General features: G+C 39.6%; 1 protein-coding gene across 1 annotated transcript in view; it reads right to left on the reverse strand.

Moving 5' to 3' along the window:
• The window catches only part of LOC111840331 (band 4.1-like protein 1), a 47,365-nt gene that overhangs the window by 20,042 nt on the left and 13,133 nt on the right, over window positions 1–14,190 (reverse strand). The window contains exons 4-9 of the mRNA XM_023805034.2: window positions 7,003–7,107; window positions 5,232–5,274; window positions 2,105–2,180; window positions 1,749–1,967; window positions 1,546–1,633; window positions 531–683 (exon numbers count right to left, since the gene is read on the reverse strand). Of these exons, the coding sequence (XP_023660802.2) occupies window positions 531–683; window positions 1,546–1,633; window positions 1,749–1,967; window positions 2,105–2,180; window positions 5,232–5,274; window positions 7,003–7,107 (684 nt within the window). The remainder of the gene's footprint in view (window positions 1–530; window positions 684–1,545; window positions 1,634–1,748; window positions 1,968–2,104; window positions 2,181–5,231; window positions 5,275–7,002; window positions 7,108–14,190) is intronic.

A 14,190-nucleotide genomic window follows, 5' to 3' on the forward strand; every position in this document is an offset into this window, starting at 1 on the left:
GACCATTATTAATATTATTTTTAAATATGCTGTTGCTTTGCAGACACTATTCAAAAGTAATTCTGAATATTACTCTTTATACTGCTGGGTACGACAGTAGAGCACATCAGGGGACTTAAACGGGCAACCTTCTGATTGTAAGTGTGAGGCCCTCAACGTAGTATAGAAAATTTTATTAAAATATTTTATAATCGACAGTGCTTACTGCATATTGCAGTGATTCACATTTTTGTCCATCTGGGCTGTGACCATGGCACTGGCTACTGGACACACCTGCCTTACCAACTCCTCTAGCTGTTATGAAGACCTGAAATTGCACAAAGCCTGTAGGTCAGGGCTTGAATTAGATATGAATATTTAGTCTTCATTGTGATTTAGGGCCCCTACGCCAGCTGCCAGGACACCAACTGCAAATTCTATGCACACAAGTAACACAACCTAGCCATGCTCAAACTGAATGACATCGTAATATATTTCCTCCATCACTGATAATTCAGCAGGCAAATATACTGATTGTTTGACATTCCTACCTCTCCTGGCCGAATCTTGATGTAGAAGTTGCTCCTTTTGTAGGAGATCTTGAGGATCTTAGGCCAGGCGAAGCGGTTGATCCTGAGCCGATCTCGGTAGATGAGCAGGCCATTGGCACTCACACCCAGCATGATGTCAATGCATTCTGAGTCCTGTTATGGAAAGGTGCATTATGGGAATTAATGGCAAGTAGCATAAGAATGCTGCGATGGGTTGGCGCCCCATTCTGGGTTGTTCCCTGTCTTGCGTCTGTATAGGCTCCAGGATAGGCTCTGGACCCCCTGCAACCCTGACTAGGATAAGCGGTTACAGAAAATGGATGGATGGATGGATGGATGGATGGATGGCATAAGAATGGACAACAAAAAAATCATAAAGAGACCACATCACAGGCCATAATATAACATTCAGTGGCTACATTATTAGGTGCACCTAGCTAGTAATGCGCCACTTTTGTGTCTCCAGAACTATTTTATGGGAAGATAAATTGTGCATTCTCTGAAGTTTTTCTGCAAAAGACTGTTTGATACCTTCTTGTTAGCTGTTAGAGTCTGGCCATTCTCCTCTGACCTCATTAAAATGGTGTTTTCGTCCAGAGAAATGAAGCTGACTGAATTTTTTGTTGTTGTTGTTGTTCTTTATTGCATCATTCTCTGTAAACTTTTGACACTGTAGTATATGTATGTGACAATCTCAGGCAGATGGGATTTTTGTCTGTTTCTAAGATGCTGGAACCATAAAGTCAGGCACTAACAATCATAGCATATTGAAAATCACTACTATTATTGATATTAGCTATTCTAATGTTTAGCTAAACAGTAATTGAAAATCTTCATCTATATTCAGTTGCAGTCATATGATTGGCTGTTTGAAGAAGCATTAACAAGCAGGTGCACTTAGTTTTGTATGTTGAACAGTTTTGATGTGTCACTTTTGTGTGCATTATACTAAAACCCAATAAAAAAATTGGTTGCAATAGAAACAAGCAGGTGCCCACCACACATACACATGTACCTTCGCATGATGGAGGTCCACTCCATACATGGAGAGTTTTTTCGCATTCTCCAAGAAGTTGATCTCAGCTTCTGCAGGACTCATGCCCCTAACACCAAGAAACAAAGTCCACCATCACTCAAGTTTCAGTGGCTCATCCCAGAAACTCTACCAGGGACTGTTGTTTGCTGTAGACTGAGCCTGGACGGGGTTAGTAACTCCACCTGTAGCCGCGATGCAACTCCACAACCCTCTCCTCCATTTCACGGGTCTGGTAGGGAGCAAGACGAAAGTCACTGACGTAGTCAACACCGTGTTCTTCGGGATCATAGTCCCCAAGCTCAGCCTGTACTACGTAAGAGCCCAACAGGGCATGAGTGACAAACGAGCATGGCAAGCGGCCAGACAGGATGTCCACCCTCAGCTGCAGACACAGGTAGTACCTGAAGAAGAAACACAGGTTCATATTTACAGGTGTAAACAATCATCGACATTCAATGGCATTAGATGACCATAAGAAAGGTTCAATTTAAAGATTAAGAAGATAAAAGACACTGAAGAAACACTGTAGGCTTAGTACCTGGTAATATCTTCTATAAGTTGAGCAGGGTCTGGTGGGTAGAACTTCACAGCAAAGGTAAGGTGCCAGTGGTTGGCTGGGGAGAGACAGAACAAGGCAATAACACGGTGCTTCATTCATTATCCATCTATTACCTGAGCCAGAGAGACATAATTAGGGCTGCAACAATTCATCGAGTAACTCAAATAACTTGATTACAAAAAATCCTCGATGCAAATCCTTTGTTTCGATGCTTCGTTTAATCCACACGGCTATATACTGCTCAGTGATCACCAGGTTTCACGCGCAGGATTATTACTGCCGCACAGAGTGCTTACGCTGCATTACGTGTAGCAGAGCGGTGAAAACAGTGACGCTACTCCCATGGGGACCCACTGTAAAAAATGCCAGGGAAATTTTTGGCAAACTTCCGGGTCATGGGGACGGTGAATAGTTCCAAACGTTGACATTCATGGCATAGAATCACATTCATTTACTTTGGTTACGAAGCACTTGAAGTGGTATGTTGATAAAATAATATCAAAAAAAAAACTTTTAATACATTAGCTGTCATTAGCAGTTAATGTTTATGATAATTAATAGTTATGAAGGTACCTTAGCAGCTATGGAGGCTAACGTTCCCATTTTGTAAATCACAATTCACTCAATGGTAACGTTACATATTAAGCTGTTCTGATTATTAATGGCTGATAGATCATGATCATGATTACAGTTAGTTAATACATCTGATTAAAATATCAGTTTACACCTCACCTCGAGTCACATGGTTCAGTGTGAATTCACTACCAGATTTAAGGCAAAATAGCTTAAATTATTTTGTAGTAATTTATTTGCCAAAAAATATCGCGTTGAGGCAAAGTGTCTGTATTTTTACATGCCCTTTTGTAAACATCGCTCGAACAATTGATGGAATATTTGATAGAATAACTGATAGCTGCACCCCCATACACTATCTTCCAGAAGAAAAAGTTTGAAGGACTGTTCCACTGTGTTTTCTACTGAAGTTAAAAAAAGATTGAGGAGAAATGTCCTGAGGCCGTCATGAACACAAACACCACCAGTTTCATAAACAGTTGCCTGGCAGCTGCTCATGGCTCTTCATCTCCACCTCCTTTCTTGTGGACATTGTGTATATTAATTTGGGAATCAAAAATCTCTCCCAGTGCCCAGGTGCAACTTCTGGCCTAAAATCAGTACCAGCTCAGCTACTTTACCAGCTGCTACTTGATTTGAAATATGCCAACTTTATGTTATTGGAGGATTGTAGCAAGTGATCCTGAGATATATTATACTGCAATCAAGATTCAAGACCACACTGCATAACAAGATGTGTAACAACATAGAGAGGGAGCTTTAGAAAGGCGATATTTAACTCGAATGCTGCAATAAATTTCATCGACTGTTCAAATTCAGTAACCATCTATCAGTTATGGGGGTACAGTTACAACAAGACAAGCAAAGGCTATAAGGCAGGGAGGTACATAGACACAAAGGCACAGGGTGTGCACACCTGCATTCATACAGGCAAACATTTATTCAGACATTCATGTATAATTTACAATTAACCTGAGTCTGCACTAGGAAAGGAAATCACCACTTCTGCATGCCTGCAAATGACTTTTGGTTGGATAGATATGGTGACTGAGGAATCACATTAAAAGGCATACAGGTGCCTCCGCAGTGGTACCCCAGCGAAAGCAAGATGCTTGCGTTCGACCCCCTCTATGCCATATTAGCCACCTGTGGTGAGGAAGCACACGGAATACAAATTGACTGGCGTTCCATCAAACGGATCTGATGCCTCGACTCTCTTCTATCTCTCCACAGCTCATTGTGGTGATGCTGTCAGCTGGATGCTGAAAGAGCCCCGAGCCGAACCAAGCAAATGCACCTTACGTTGCCTAACGACACCTCCACAATGCTCCACAATGCAGAGTCCACAATACCCCACAATGCAGAGTCCACAATGCAGAGTCCACAATGCAGAGTCCACAATGCAGAGTCCACAATACCCCACAATGCAGAGTCCACAATGCAGAGTCCACAATACCCCACAATGCAGAGTCCACAATGCTCCACAATGCAGAGTCCACAATGCAGAGTCCACAATACCCCACAATGCAGAGTCCACAATGCAGAGTCCACAATGCAGGGTCCACAATGCAGAGTCCACAATACCCCACAATGCAGAGTCCACAATGCAGAGTCCACAATACCCCACAATGCAGAGTCCACAATGCAGAGGCCACAAAGTCTGGGCGGGAGGAGGTACGTGCTCGTCCTCCCATATCCTGAGGTAGAATGGCCTTGTGCTGAGACGTAAAACTGTGAAGTGATTTAATAAGGATCCTAGACTGGACGAAAATCAGCACATTTTTTTAAAAAGCCCTGGGTTTGTCCAGGGGTCAGCTGATGCTGCACTTATTGAGAGTTATTGAGAATAGTAAAATGGCTGCCTTAACGTGACGAAAACATATTTAGCTATCTAGCTGTTGTGCTGTTGGACAAATATATAAAATAAGAAATATATAGCTGGAAGCTTTTCCAACTAATAAGCTAACTGCAATTTTCTGCGATCCAAAATGGTCATCGATCATATTGCCATCCCAGGTGTGTGAGAAGATGAATGCTGACACTCTGCAGGACTGTTATTCGCTGCAGGATCTGCAGCGTAATGAGCTTCTGTAAGAGCGCCCTTCTGTGGCTCTGCTTACACATGGACCCTCCACAGGAACAGTGAAGGACCATACAATGTAAGCCTGTAGCACAGAACTCCAGCCCTAAAAAGCTGAACATTCCATTTGCTTTGTAAATTTGCCTTGTATATCACCACCTGATTTACATCTAGAAAATACTGACTGAGTTGCACAGCAAATCCAAACTGCAAGATAAAGTCACCAGCCTATAATTTGCTCCTGGTACAATCGAGTCCTAAACTTTCTCAAGGTACGTGAATTGTCATACAATGGCATATGGCTTGATTTTGTGGTAAAAACATTTTTCCCCTGTAAAAAATGGTAATATTTAATAGGAGACATAATGGAGAAATGCAACTTTCAAGTGCCATTTTGCTGTATTTTATTACTGAGCGTGACAGAAATGAGAGAGACGTGCCAGAGACACTCACTGCGAAGCTGCTTCTTGATCTCCTTTGAAGGGTCCAGCCAGTTCTGCAAAAGAACAGAGAAAGCCTTTGAGGTTCATCTCATAGCAAATCAGTATAGATTTCAGACATGTCGTACTAACTTCCTAAAATCTAGTACAAACTGGGAGTTAATTAGCCTTTTTATAACATTGTGACTACAGTGGAATTTTCAGTACTTCTTTACATCAATGCAGCAGAGTATAGAAAATGGTTCAAGTTGGAAAATAAGGTTGTGTGGTTACATCCTTTTAGACTGGTTAATTCCTAACCCTACCAGAAGCTAGGCAACTTATTATTATTATATACTTATTATATATTGACTCAAACAAGAACTTAGTAGCTTTTATATATAACATGGAAGACTAGCCCAAGTGGTGTTTAGCTGTGTTCTGTGTGTTTTTCACATACAGTCACATGGACATTCATAAGCCCCGTCTAGCTTACATGGCTGCCTTCATGTCAATTCCAACACTTCAACTAAAATCACTTCCCTCTGCAAAGTTTCAAATGAAAAGCATTACACAGACCTTTTCAACTTCTTGATTTGGTTTATATTAATATGATCTAATTTTAAAAGACAAATGCTGGGATTAACTTAGCAACAAGTCACTTTAGAAGACTAAAAGACAAAACTTGAAAGACAACGAATGGTGTTTTATTTATCTATTAATGTTTTAACTTAATTTGTTCTATATCTACATGTATATTGAAAACACTTCATTTATTTTTTTGTCTTACACATACCAACTAAAGTTTCTAAGAAAACAGCAAACCAACTTAATGTCACTGAATAGATTACATGAAAGGCCTCAAAGTAGTTAAAAGGACTAAGATTGCCAAAGTAGGCCAGTTATAAATAGGGGCTTATTTTTTCAGCCCCCAGTTTCATTCCCATATTAGCAAGGTTATGAATGTGCAGGTGTCTTTTTTCAAAGTACAATTTTTGTGAAAAAGTGAACTTATTTGTATTTTTGGTCTAATTTGGTATATTTCCGTAGCGCCACAAATAACTCTTGGAAGAACAGTGGTGGGTCACATGGAATCAAAATTTGTATTACAACTTGAGAAAAGAGAAAGTCGGTGGTCTTTGTCCGTTCTGCCAGCCATGATTTTATCACCTTGAAATTGCCAGAAAAAACAACAGTAAAATAACAACTCTGTCAAAACCTGTTCCCTACTTCCATATTAACTAAACAGATAACCAATCCAATAGTGCCAATCTTACATAAATTGTCAAATGTGGCTGATTTACAGGCAGATTCTGACATCTCGTTTATCCCTGTTGATACACGGGTAATTAACCCACAAATAATAAAAATTACTGCACACAATCAGCACTAATATACTAAGGGCTATTTATACGGTATATACATCATATAAAGGTCAACAAAACCCAAAAAAGTGTCAGAAGAATCTGACTATGTGTCTATCAATCAGCCAGTTACTGTGGGGCCCCTTAAAGGGGAATAACTGAATTATTTAATATGGGGAAACACTTCCAATATAATATTGTTTCCATGGTGATCATGATTTCATTTTGTTCTTGTTCAGAAATAATTCTCCAACCACATTTTTAGTAACAGACTAGCGCAAAAATTGCCTGCATCTGGTCTTCTTGTTATCTGCTAGCTAATCAGAAGCACTTCTCTTCTACAATCCAAAAGCTCTAAACTACTTTTACAGCAAATGTTAATTTTGAGGGTCATAGAGTAAAGTAAATGTAAATCCCAAGCATAACTAATCATGATCGAACCTTCTGTGAGTCCGTGTCATAGAACAGCAGGCCAAAATAATCCTTCTCGAGCAGGTTTAGATGTTCACACACTATGTCCAACAGGGCTTGTCCTCGAGCAAACTTCTGTAGAAGAACAGAAATAGAAGACATTCAGTGCAAAGAAGATGCAGTTAAAGCAGAGTGTTATCATCCTGTCTATAATGCATTCATAGAACATTCATGAGCATCATGGAAGTGATTAACGGCTTTAATATACATTAATAATAAACATTTAATATACATTAATAATAAACATTATATGATAATAACAAATATCTTAATGGTATAATCACATAGTGTTTCATATGAATGTATATTAAAGCTGTAAGGCATGTTAGGATGTTTAGGTATACTTACATGCTGTCTTTGAATGTTCTATGAATACATTACAAATGCATTATGAAGGTGCCCTGAATGTTCCACGAATACATTATGAAGGTATAATGAAGGTGCCCTGAATGTTCTACGAATGCATTATAAAGGCATTATGAAGGTGCCCTGAATCTTCTACGAATGCATTATAAAGGCATTATGAAAGTGCAGTTAATGCAAAGCATTATCAAGAAAACTAAAATGTTTTTCTCATATAAATCTCAATAACCTGTAAAGTTTCCAAAAAGAAAATACCTTTCACCATTCCTTGTAAACAATCCATTAACTACATTTATCACCCAGTTCTTCAATAAATGGATAATTTATCGTCAAACATAATAAAGCAGATTCTCACAAACACTGAAAATAGCCCAGCAATAAATTTGCTGTCCTCCACTTAAACTGTTTGCTTATAAATACTCTTTTTAACTTAAACCTTAAGAATGACTAGAGATTACTCACATATACAACAGGGACTGTAAGAAAGAGTAGTACATCCAAAGACACAAGAATCAGTAACTCTTTACATTAAGTGCAGCTTCATAATGCATCCATTGTGCATTCATAGAACCTTCAGTGCACCTTCATAATGCATTCACAAAACATTCATAAGCAGCATGTACACATATCATACCATCCTAACATAGCTTATTAGCTTTAATATGCATTATTGACAAACATTATATGATTACAATGTTTGTTATAATCATGTAATATCTGCTATTAATGTATATTAAAGCATTAAAGGTATGTTAGGATGTTAAAGTATACATACATGCTGCTTATGAATGTTCTACGAATGTATTATTTAGGTGTACTGAATGTTCTATGAATGCATTAAAAAGGCATGATGAAGGTGCACTTAATGTAAAGTGCTACCCAAGAATAAGTATGTCAGTCAGTTGCGTTATTTCAGTGTGAATAACCCAGTATAAATCACAGGCGCCTCCTTTCTCTAGGAGTCTGCCTCAGTCATTTGCATTCTCAGCAGACCTTAGAGTGTCTCACATCATGTATTTGTATGCTACTCATTGTGGCTGTTTGCATGTAATAGTCAAATCCAACTTCGATATTTTGGGCTTAAAAATAGTGCACACCTTAGGATATATTTGAAAACATTTTTTTAATTTTTTCTAACATAGACCATTATTTAAGATTACCATTTTTATTGAAATAATTAGTGAAGCCTCCTTCAGCAAGAAAAACACAACTGTGACGGCTCCCTTCCAGGTCTTATAACACCTGAACCAAGCAATGAAATACAAAGAGTCACTTGTACAGGTGTGTTGGGAGCTGGGAGGGAGCAAAAATGTGGACTGTCTGGGAGGGAGCAAAAATGTGGACTGCCTGGGAGCCCTCAAAGACTGGGTAGGGAAACATTGGTCTAGCACAAAAACTAAATATTCACATTGTGTGCTTACAAACACAGTATAAATTGTTATATTATCTTAAATTATACTAAAAACTGTAGTAGATAATGCAATTGGAGACACAACCATTGTCTGTGCAGATACTGAAACTACTGCTATCTAGGGATTCCAATTTCCTCAGCCACACAGAGAATGAGTAGCCATCGCCATAGAAACAGAAAACTTTAATTTTTTCAGTAGTTTGTTGAGGGCAAGTACACTAGGTGATCTGCATCCCTTCCAGATATTCTAGGAAAAATGTATCAGTCTCTTTGAAAAACCTTACTGGTAACCAGTCAGCGGTGAGTTTCCCGAAAACTATGAATCTTAGCGAATAACAAACAAGATAACAAACGATGTAGGTAGCGAATGAGTGAGATTCGCGAAAGTTTCCCAAAACCATTTGCTATTTCAGAATTAACGAACAAATCTCCTCCCCAGCCTCCAACGTAAGAAAAACGTGTCGATAACAGAAACATCGATTCCACATATTTCAGTGTCACGCCAGACATATGCAAATGTAAAAAATAAAAAAAAAAATGGAAAATCAATAAAAACACGAATTTACAATCAAAATATATTAACCAATTTGTTGAAAATATAAAAATGGGCTCAAAATGTGATGTTGCTTCCTTGAAAAAAATAACAATGCCAAGCAGCAATAGGAAAAGGAAGCAACACTTTGCAAAAGAAGCCTTAAAACAACTTATTGAGGACATGGCCAAAAATATATTCTAATAAAATAAGTACTGCCATGGTGTGCAGCATAGTACACATAACAATAACAGAATAGCAGCTTTCAGGGGGAAATCTTAGAGCTGCCAAGAACTTGTGTAAGCACCAGAATCACATCTTCCACATGCCCAGAGCACGCACTGCAGCAGTGTGTGCCTTTGGTGAGCAGTGATACACCTCTCCTCAGCCACCGTTTGGGGATTCAACACTGGAATCACCAAGTATTCGCTAAGCAGATGCATGATGTCTCCCAGTAATCAGCCACCAGCAAACACACCATATTTTGCCATCTGACACAGTGTACTTCCAGGCCTCTTAGCCATAATGTCTGTAAAAAGTTCTTGATAGTCACATATCACCTGGACATTTAGGCCTAGTGCCAAGAACCATTTTTGACAGGTGCAGATGGGATTCAAGGGGCTGTAACTAAGAATAAGGTTGAGGGGTCCATCCACTGCACCTACAATGTCAGGTGTGTCTGCAATGGCATGAAGACCAAATTTGGGGTCATGCAAGGCATCCCCTCCTTCTGGACAGTGTATGTAGTCATGCTCACAGTGCAAAGGAAATGTGAACCATGCACAGCTGCAGGACACAGCAGCCTTGGTGAGGCCATGTGCATCTGTAGGTCTGCAGGAATCCACCAGTGGCGTAGAAGCAGAGAGCTGTCAGAAGCTGCACGGTGCACTGAGGGCATAATTCCAGTGTGTTCCTCTTTTCATTTTATCCTGCACCACACCAAGGAGGCTCATTATTTCACCCCAGGCCAGCATGTATCTCCCTATTAATTGTTCATTACTGTGATGGTCCTAGGAGGTCATGTCCACCTGCAAAACAACATTTAAGCTAGAAATGTGGCGACAGTTCCGTCGGAAATACCATCTTCAGTTGAGTTGCATAGTTCTCACTTCTTGAGTGAAGTGTACTTTATATTTGCATGATTGTAAGATAAAAATGGGGTAATTGTCAGCCTATTGTAACAATATGCATTTGGTTTATGTCAGTCCTTTTCCATGTGCAAATATTATTTATTGTTTTGTATATTTAACTCTTTAAGTGTGTTAGCATTTGTGTGTCGTATGGATATGGTTGTGACAGGATTACTTGTAAGATTGTGTGAAGTGCTCTTCCACCATGGTACAAAAAAAATGACTGTAGGTGACATTTCAAATGTGACTTTCTTTCATTCTGCATAACAATGACATGCACAGACAATTCAGGCAGGTGCTTGAACAGGGCGGCGTGGCTAACCGATACCTTATGCCGCCATAACTATTTGTGATTACAGGGCTGGGAGGTGGGACTCAACATATGCTATTTATGTCAACATGCTCTGCAATTCATATTGAAATATTAAGCTGTATTATGCACCTAGACTAGGTATATGGATTTCACTTAATTCCATTTGGATTCAGTTTCCTTATATTCAAATTTGAATTGCAATCTCAAGCAATTTTATTTATTGAATTTGAATTTCAAGGTCATTCTCAATGTTATGTACTCAAATTGCATACCGGTTTTAAAACAATGAGCCCTTTTTGTGCTAATTTATAGCCTACGTTATAGTTTTCATATTGCAACATTGACTTTATTATTATTATATCTCCATCATCTGCATTATTAGATTGTCCGAAAAGAAAGCACCAATGTGTTTTTGTGATCGATTTTGGGGGATCTCTGTGTCTCTGTGACGAGGCGGCAGGCAAAAGTTCAAATGAAGAAGCACATAGAGAATAACGTGTGGGTCGGAGCACTCGTAAATTTACGAGCAAGACTACAGACTAATTTAGTTGAATTAGAGAAACACTCACTAATTAACGATTAATCTTAAGTGCTAGATAACAAACTACTTACAGTAGCATTATGAAGCTTTTGGGAAATGTGCCCCAGGTCTGTAAAGCATCTTCATTGCTTCCATGTGAACAAGTGATGGTCTAAAGGGTCTTGATATTCAATTAATTCCAAAGCATATGGGACCCACAAATGCATTATACTGTGGATGAATAAATATTTGACACATTCCAGTTACTGTTTAAATCATCAACTTCAGGTTACAGCCTGGCCAAAGGTTCCTCCCCTTGGGATTAATACCCAGGCTGTACAGCATGGGACACCCAGGCAGACAGTGATGCTCAGAATGTTGACAGAATCAGCCAGGGAAACCTTAATCAGAGTCTCCACTGAGCAACTACAACTCATGTCTGGATGGGGGAAACAAGGCAAAAGAGAAAGAGAGGAGATTGGCTCGAATAGAAGGTGATGAGGATAAACAGATGGATGAATGAAGGGATGAATGAATATGATAAGAAAAGACAGATGGATATAACATGGTGTGAGTTTTGGGTGATTCCAGCCAATGTTTAGTGAGGTGGAAAGTCTGAATGGGCCAATGATGGACAAAGGAAAGTTAAACTAAGAAAGAGGGGAAAACTGAGACAATGACCATCTTGCAACCAAGATCAGGGGTGTGTCAGCAGAAAGCTCCGTGACCACTTTTAATGTCACAACATCACACAAATTACTAGCTGTTTGTTTTGAATTTGTTCATTGTCCGTTCTGAATGTAAGGAGCATGACAAGGCTAGACTTATGCCTTAACAGTGAAATAATGATAACAGTCCTCTGTAGGTCAAACACTCTACAAAAGCTGTTGAATGCCAACACTGTGCCAAGCGAAAGAATTGTTTTCTGTTTACTGTGGAGTTATATTATGATCCTATAATTCAGTAATTAATTGATCACAAATTCATTATCAGGAAGCTGACACCAAACTCCAATATAAAGTGTTAAGTTATCTTGTGCCTGTTTTCCTGGAAAGAATTGAAAATGTATTCATGAATTGTTCACAGTATTTCACAAAGCATTGTGGGTAATTACAATTGTGATCTATTTTGGTTTCAAAAAGTCACAGGTGTTTCGCTTCATAGTCATGCAGGTTTTACAGTTAATTAGTGGTCTGACAATTGAAATATCAGGTGAAATGACTTGAAATAATTACTTTAGACAAGGGGTAGGCAATCATATCCAGAAAGGGCTGTCGTGTGTGCGGGGAGGACTGATTGGCCAAAGAGTTCTCATACCTGGGTTTGGTTAAAGGTAATCCGAAAAACATGCATACACACTGGTCCTTTGAGGGTATGATTCCACCCCTGCTCTAGACCTTTGTGCCGTTGGAGTTAAATGAAAACCCACATGCCCTGTGGACCTCGGATGGAAACGTCCACCCCTGGAGCACATTCTGCTTCACCGATGCACGATACAGAGAAAAATATGCACACAGACATTTGTGAAAGCCACACATATAAAAGGGTGCAATATTAGTTTCAACCCTGTCTTTCAAATTGCTTGATATCATAACTGAAAAAGAGGAAAGTTAATGATCTACTGTGATGTCTTACCAAGCAATCAGTTTGGGCAGAGTTAATAATACAAAAAACAACAGGAAATGGAAACATACAGTACTTTTGTACATGTAGAAATACAAGGTGACTTTTGAGCCGAGATTTGAATGTAGAGAAACAGCCAATGCTACGAATATCTGGAAGGAGGGAGACCCAAAGACAGGGGCAGTGAGACTAAAGGCCCTGAACAGTGGTCAGGCAAGCAGTGCAAACAACAAGGGAGGTGAAATGGGAGGATCTAAGTGTGCAAGAGGGAGTGTAAATATGCAAAAGATCAGAGAGGTAAGAAGGAGCCATATTATGAAGGACTTTAAAGGTTAACAGCAATATCTTGAAATTAATACAATATCTGACAGGAAGCCAATGAAGTTATTGAAGTATAGGAGCTATGTGTACAGTAGAGGGAGTCCTAGTGCCAATGCAAGCAGCAGCATTCTGAGCCAACTGAAGCTTATGGAGGAGCTTCAGAGGAAGTCCTAGTGACAATGTGAACAGCAGCATTCTGAGCCAGCTGAAGCTTAAGGAGGAATTTCAGAGGCAGTCCTAGTGCCAATGCAAGCAGCAGCATTCTGAGCCAACTGAAGCTGAAGGAGGAGCTTCAGAGGGAGTCCTAGTGGCAATGCAAGCAGCAGCATTCTGAGCCAACTGAAGCTTAAGGAGGAATTTCAGAGGCAGTCCTGGTGCCAATGCAAGCAGCAGCATTCTGAGCCAACTGAAGCTGAAGGAGGAGCTTCAGAGGGAGTCCTAGTGGCAATGCAAGCAGCAGCATTCTGAGCCAACTGAAGCTTAAGGAGGAGTTTCAGAGGGAGTCCAGACAAAATGGAATTACAGTAATCAATACGGGATGTGTCCAATGCATATATAAGAATGGCAGTACTCGAAGGTATTAGAGTTGAATGATGATTTATATCAGGAGTGCCCAACTCCAGTCCTGGAGGGCGAGAGCCCTACACATTTCTGGGTTTCCCCTCATTTTACACACCTGATTCAACTCTAATTACCACACAGCTCTTGAGCAGAATCATTTATGGTGGAACAGAGAAAGAACTAAGCTACACAGGGCTCTCGCCCTCCAGGACTGGAGTTGGGCACCCCTGATTTATATTATGGAGGTGAAAATACGCATACTGAGTAATATTATGAATATGTGATCTAAAAGACAAGGTATTGTCAAGGAAGACACACAAATTCTTTACCTGAGGGGACTGAGATACTACAGAGCCATCAACTGTCAAAGAGAGATTATCAAAT

The sequence above is a fragment of the Paramormyrops kingsleyae genome, chromosome 6 (genome assembly GCF_048594095.1).
Source record: "Paramormyrops kingsleyae isolate MSU_618 chromosome 6, PKINGS_0.4, whole genome shotgun sequence".
NCBI lineage: Eukaryota > Metazoa > Chordata > Actinopteri > Osteoglossiformes > Mormyridae > Paramormyrops > Paramormyrops kingsleyae.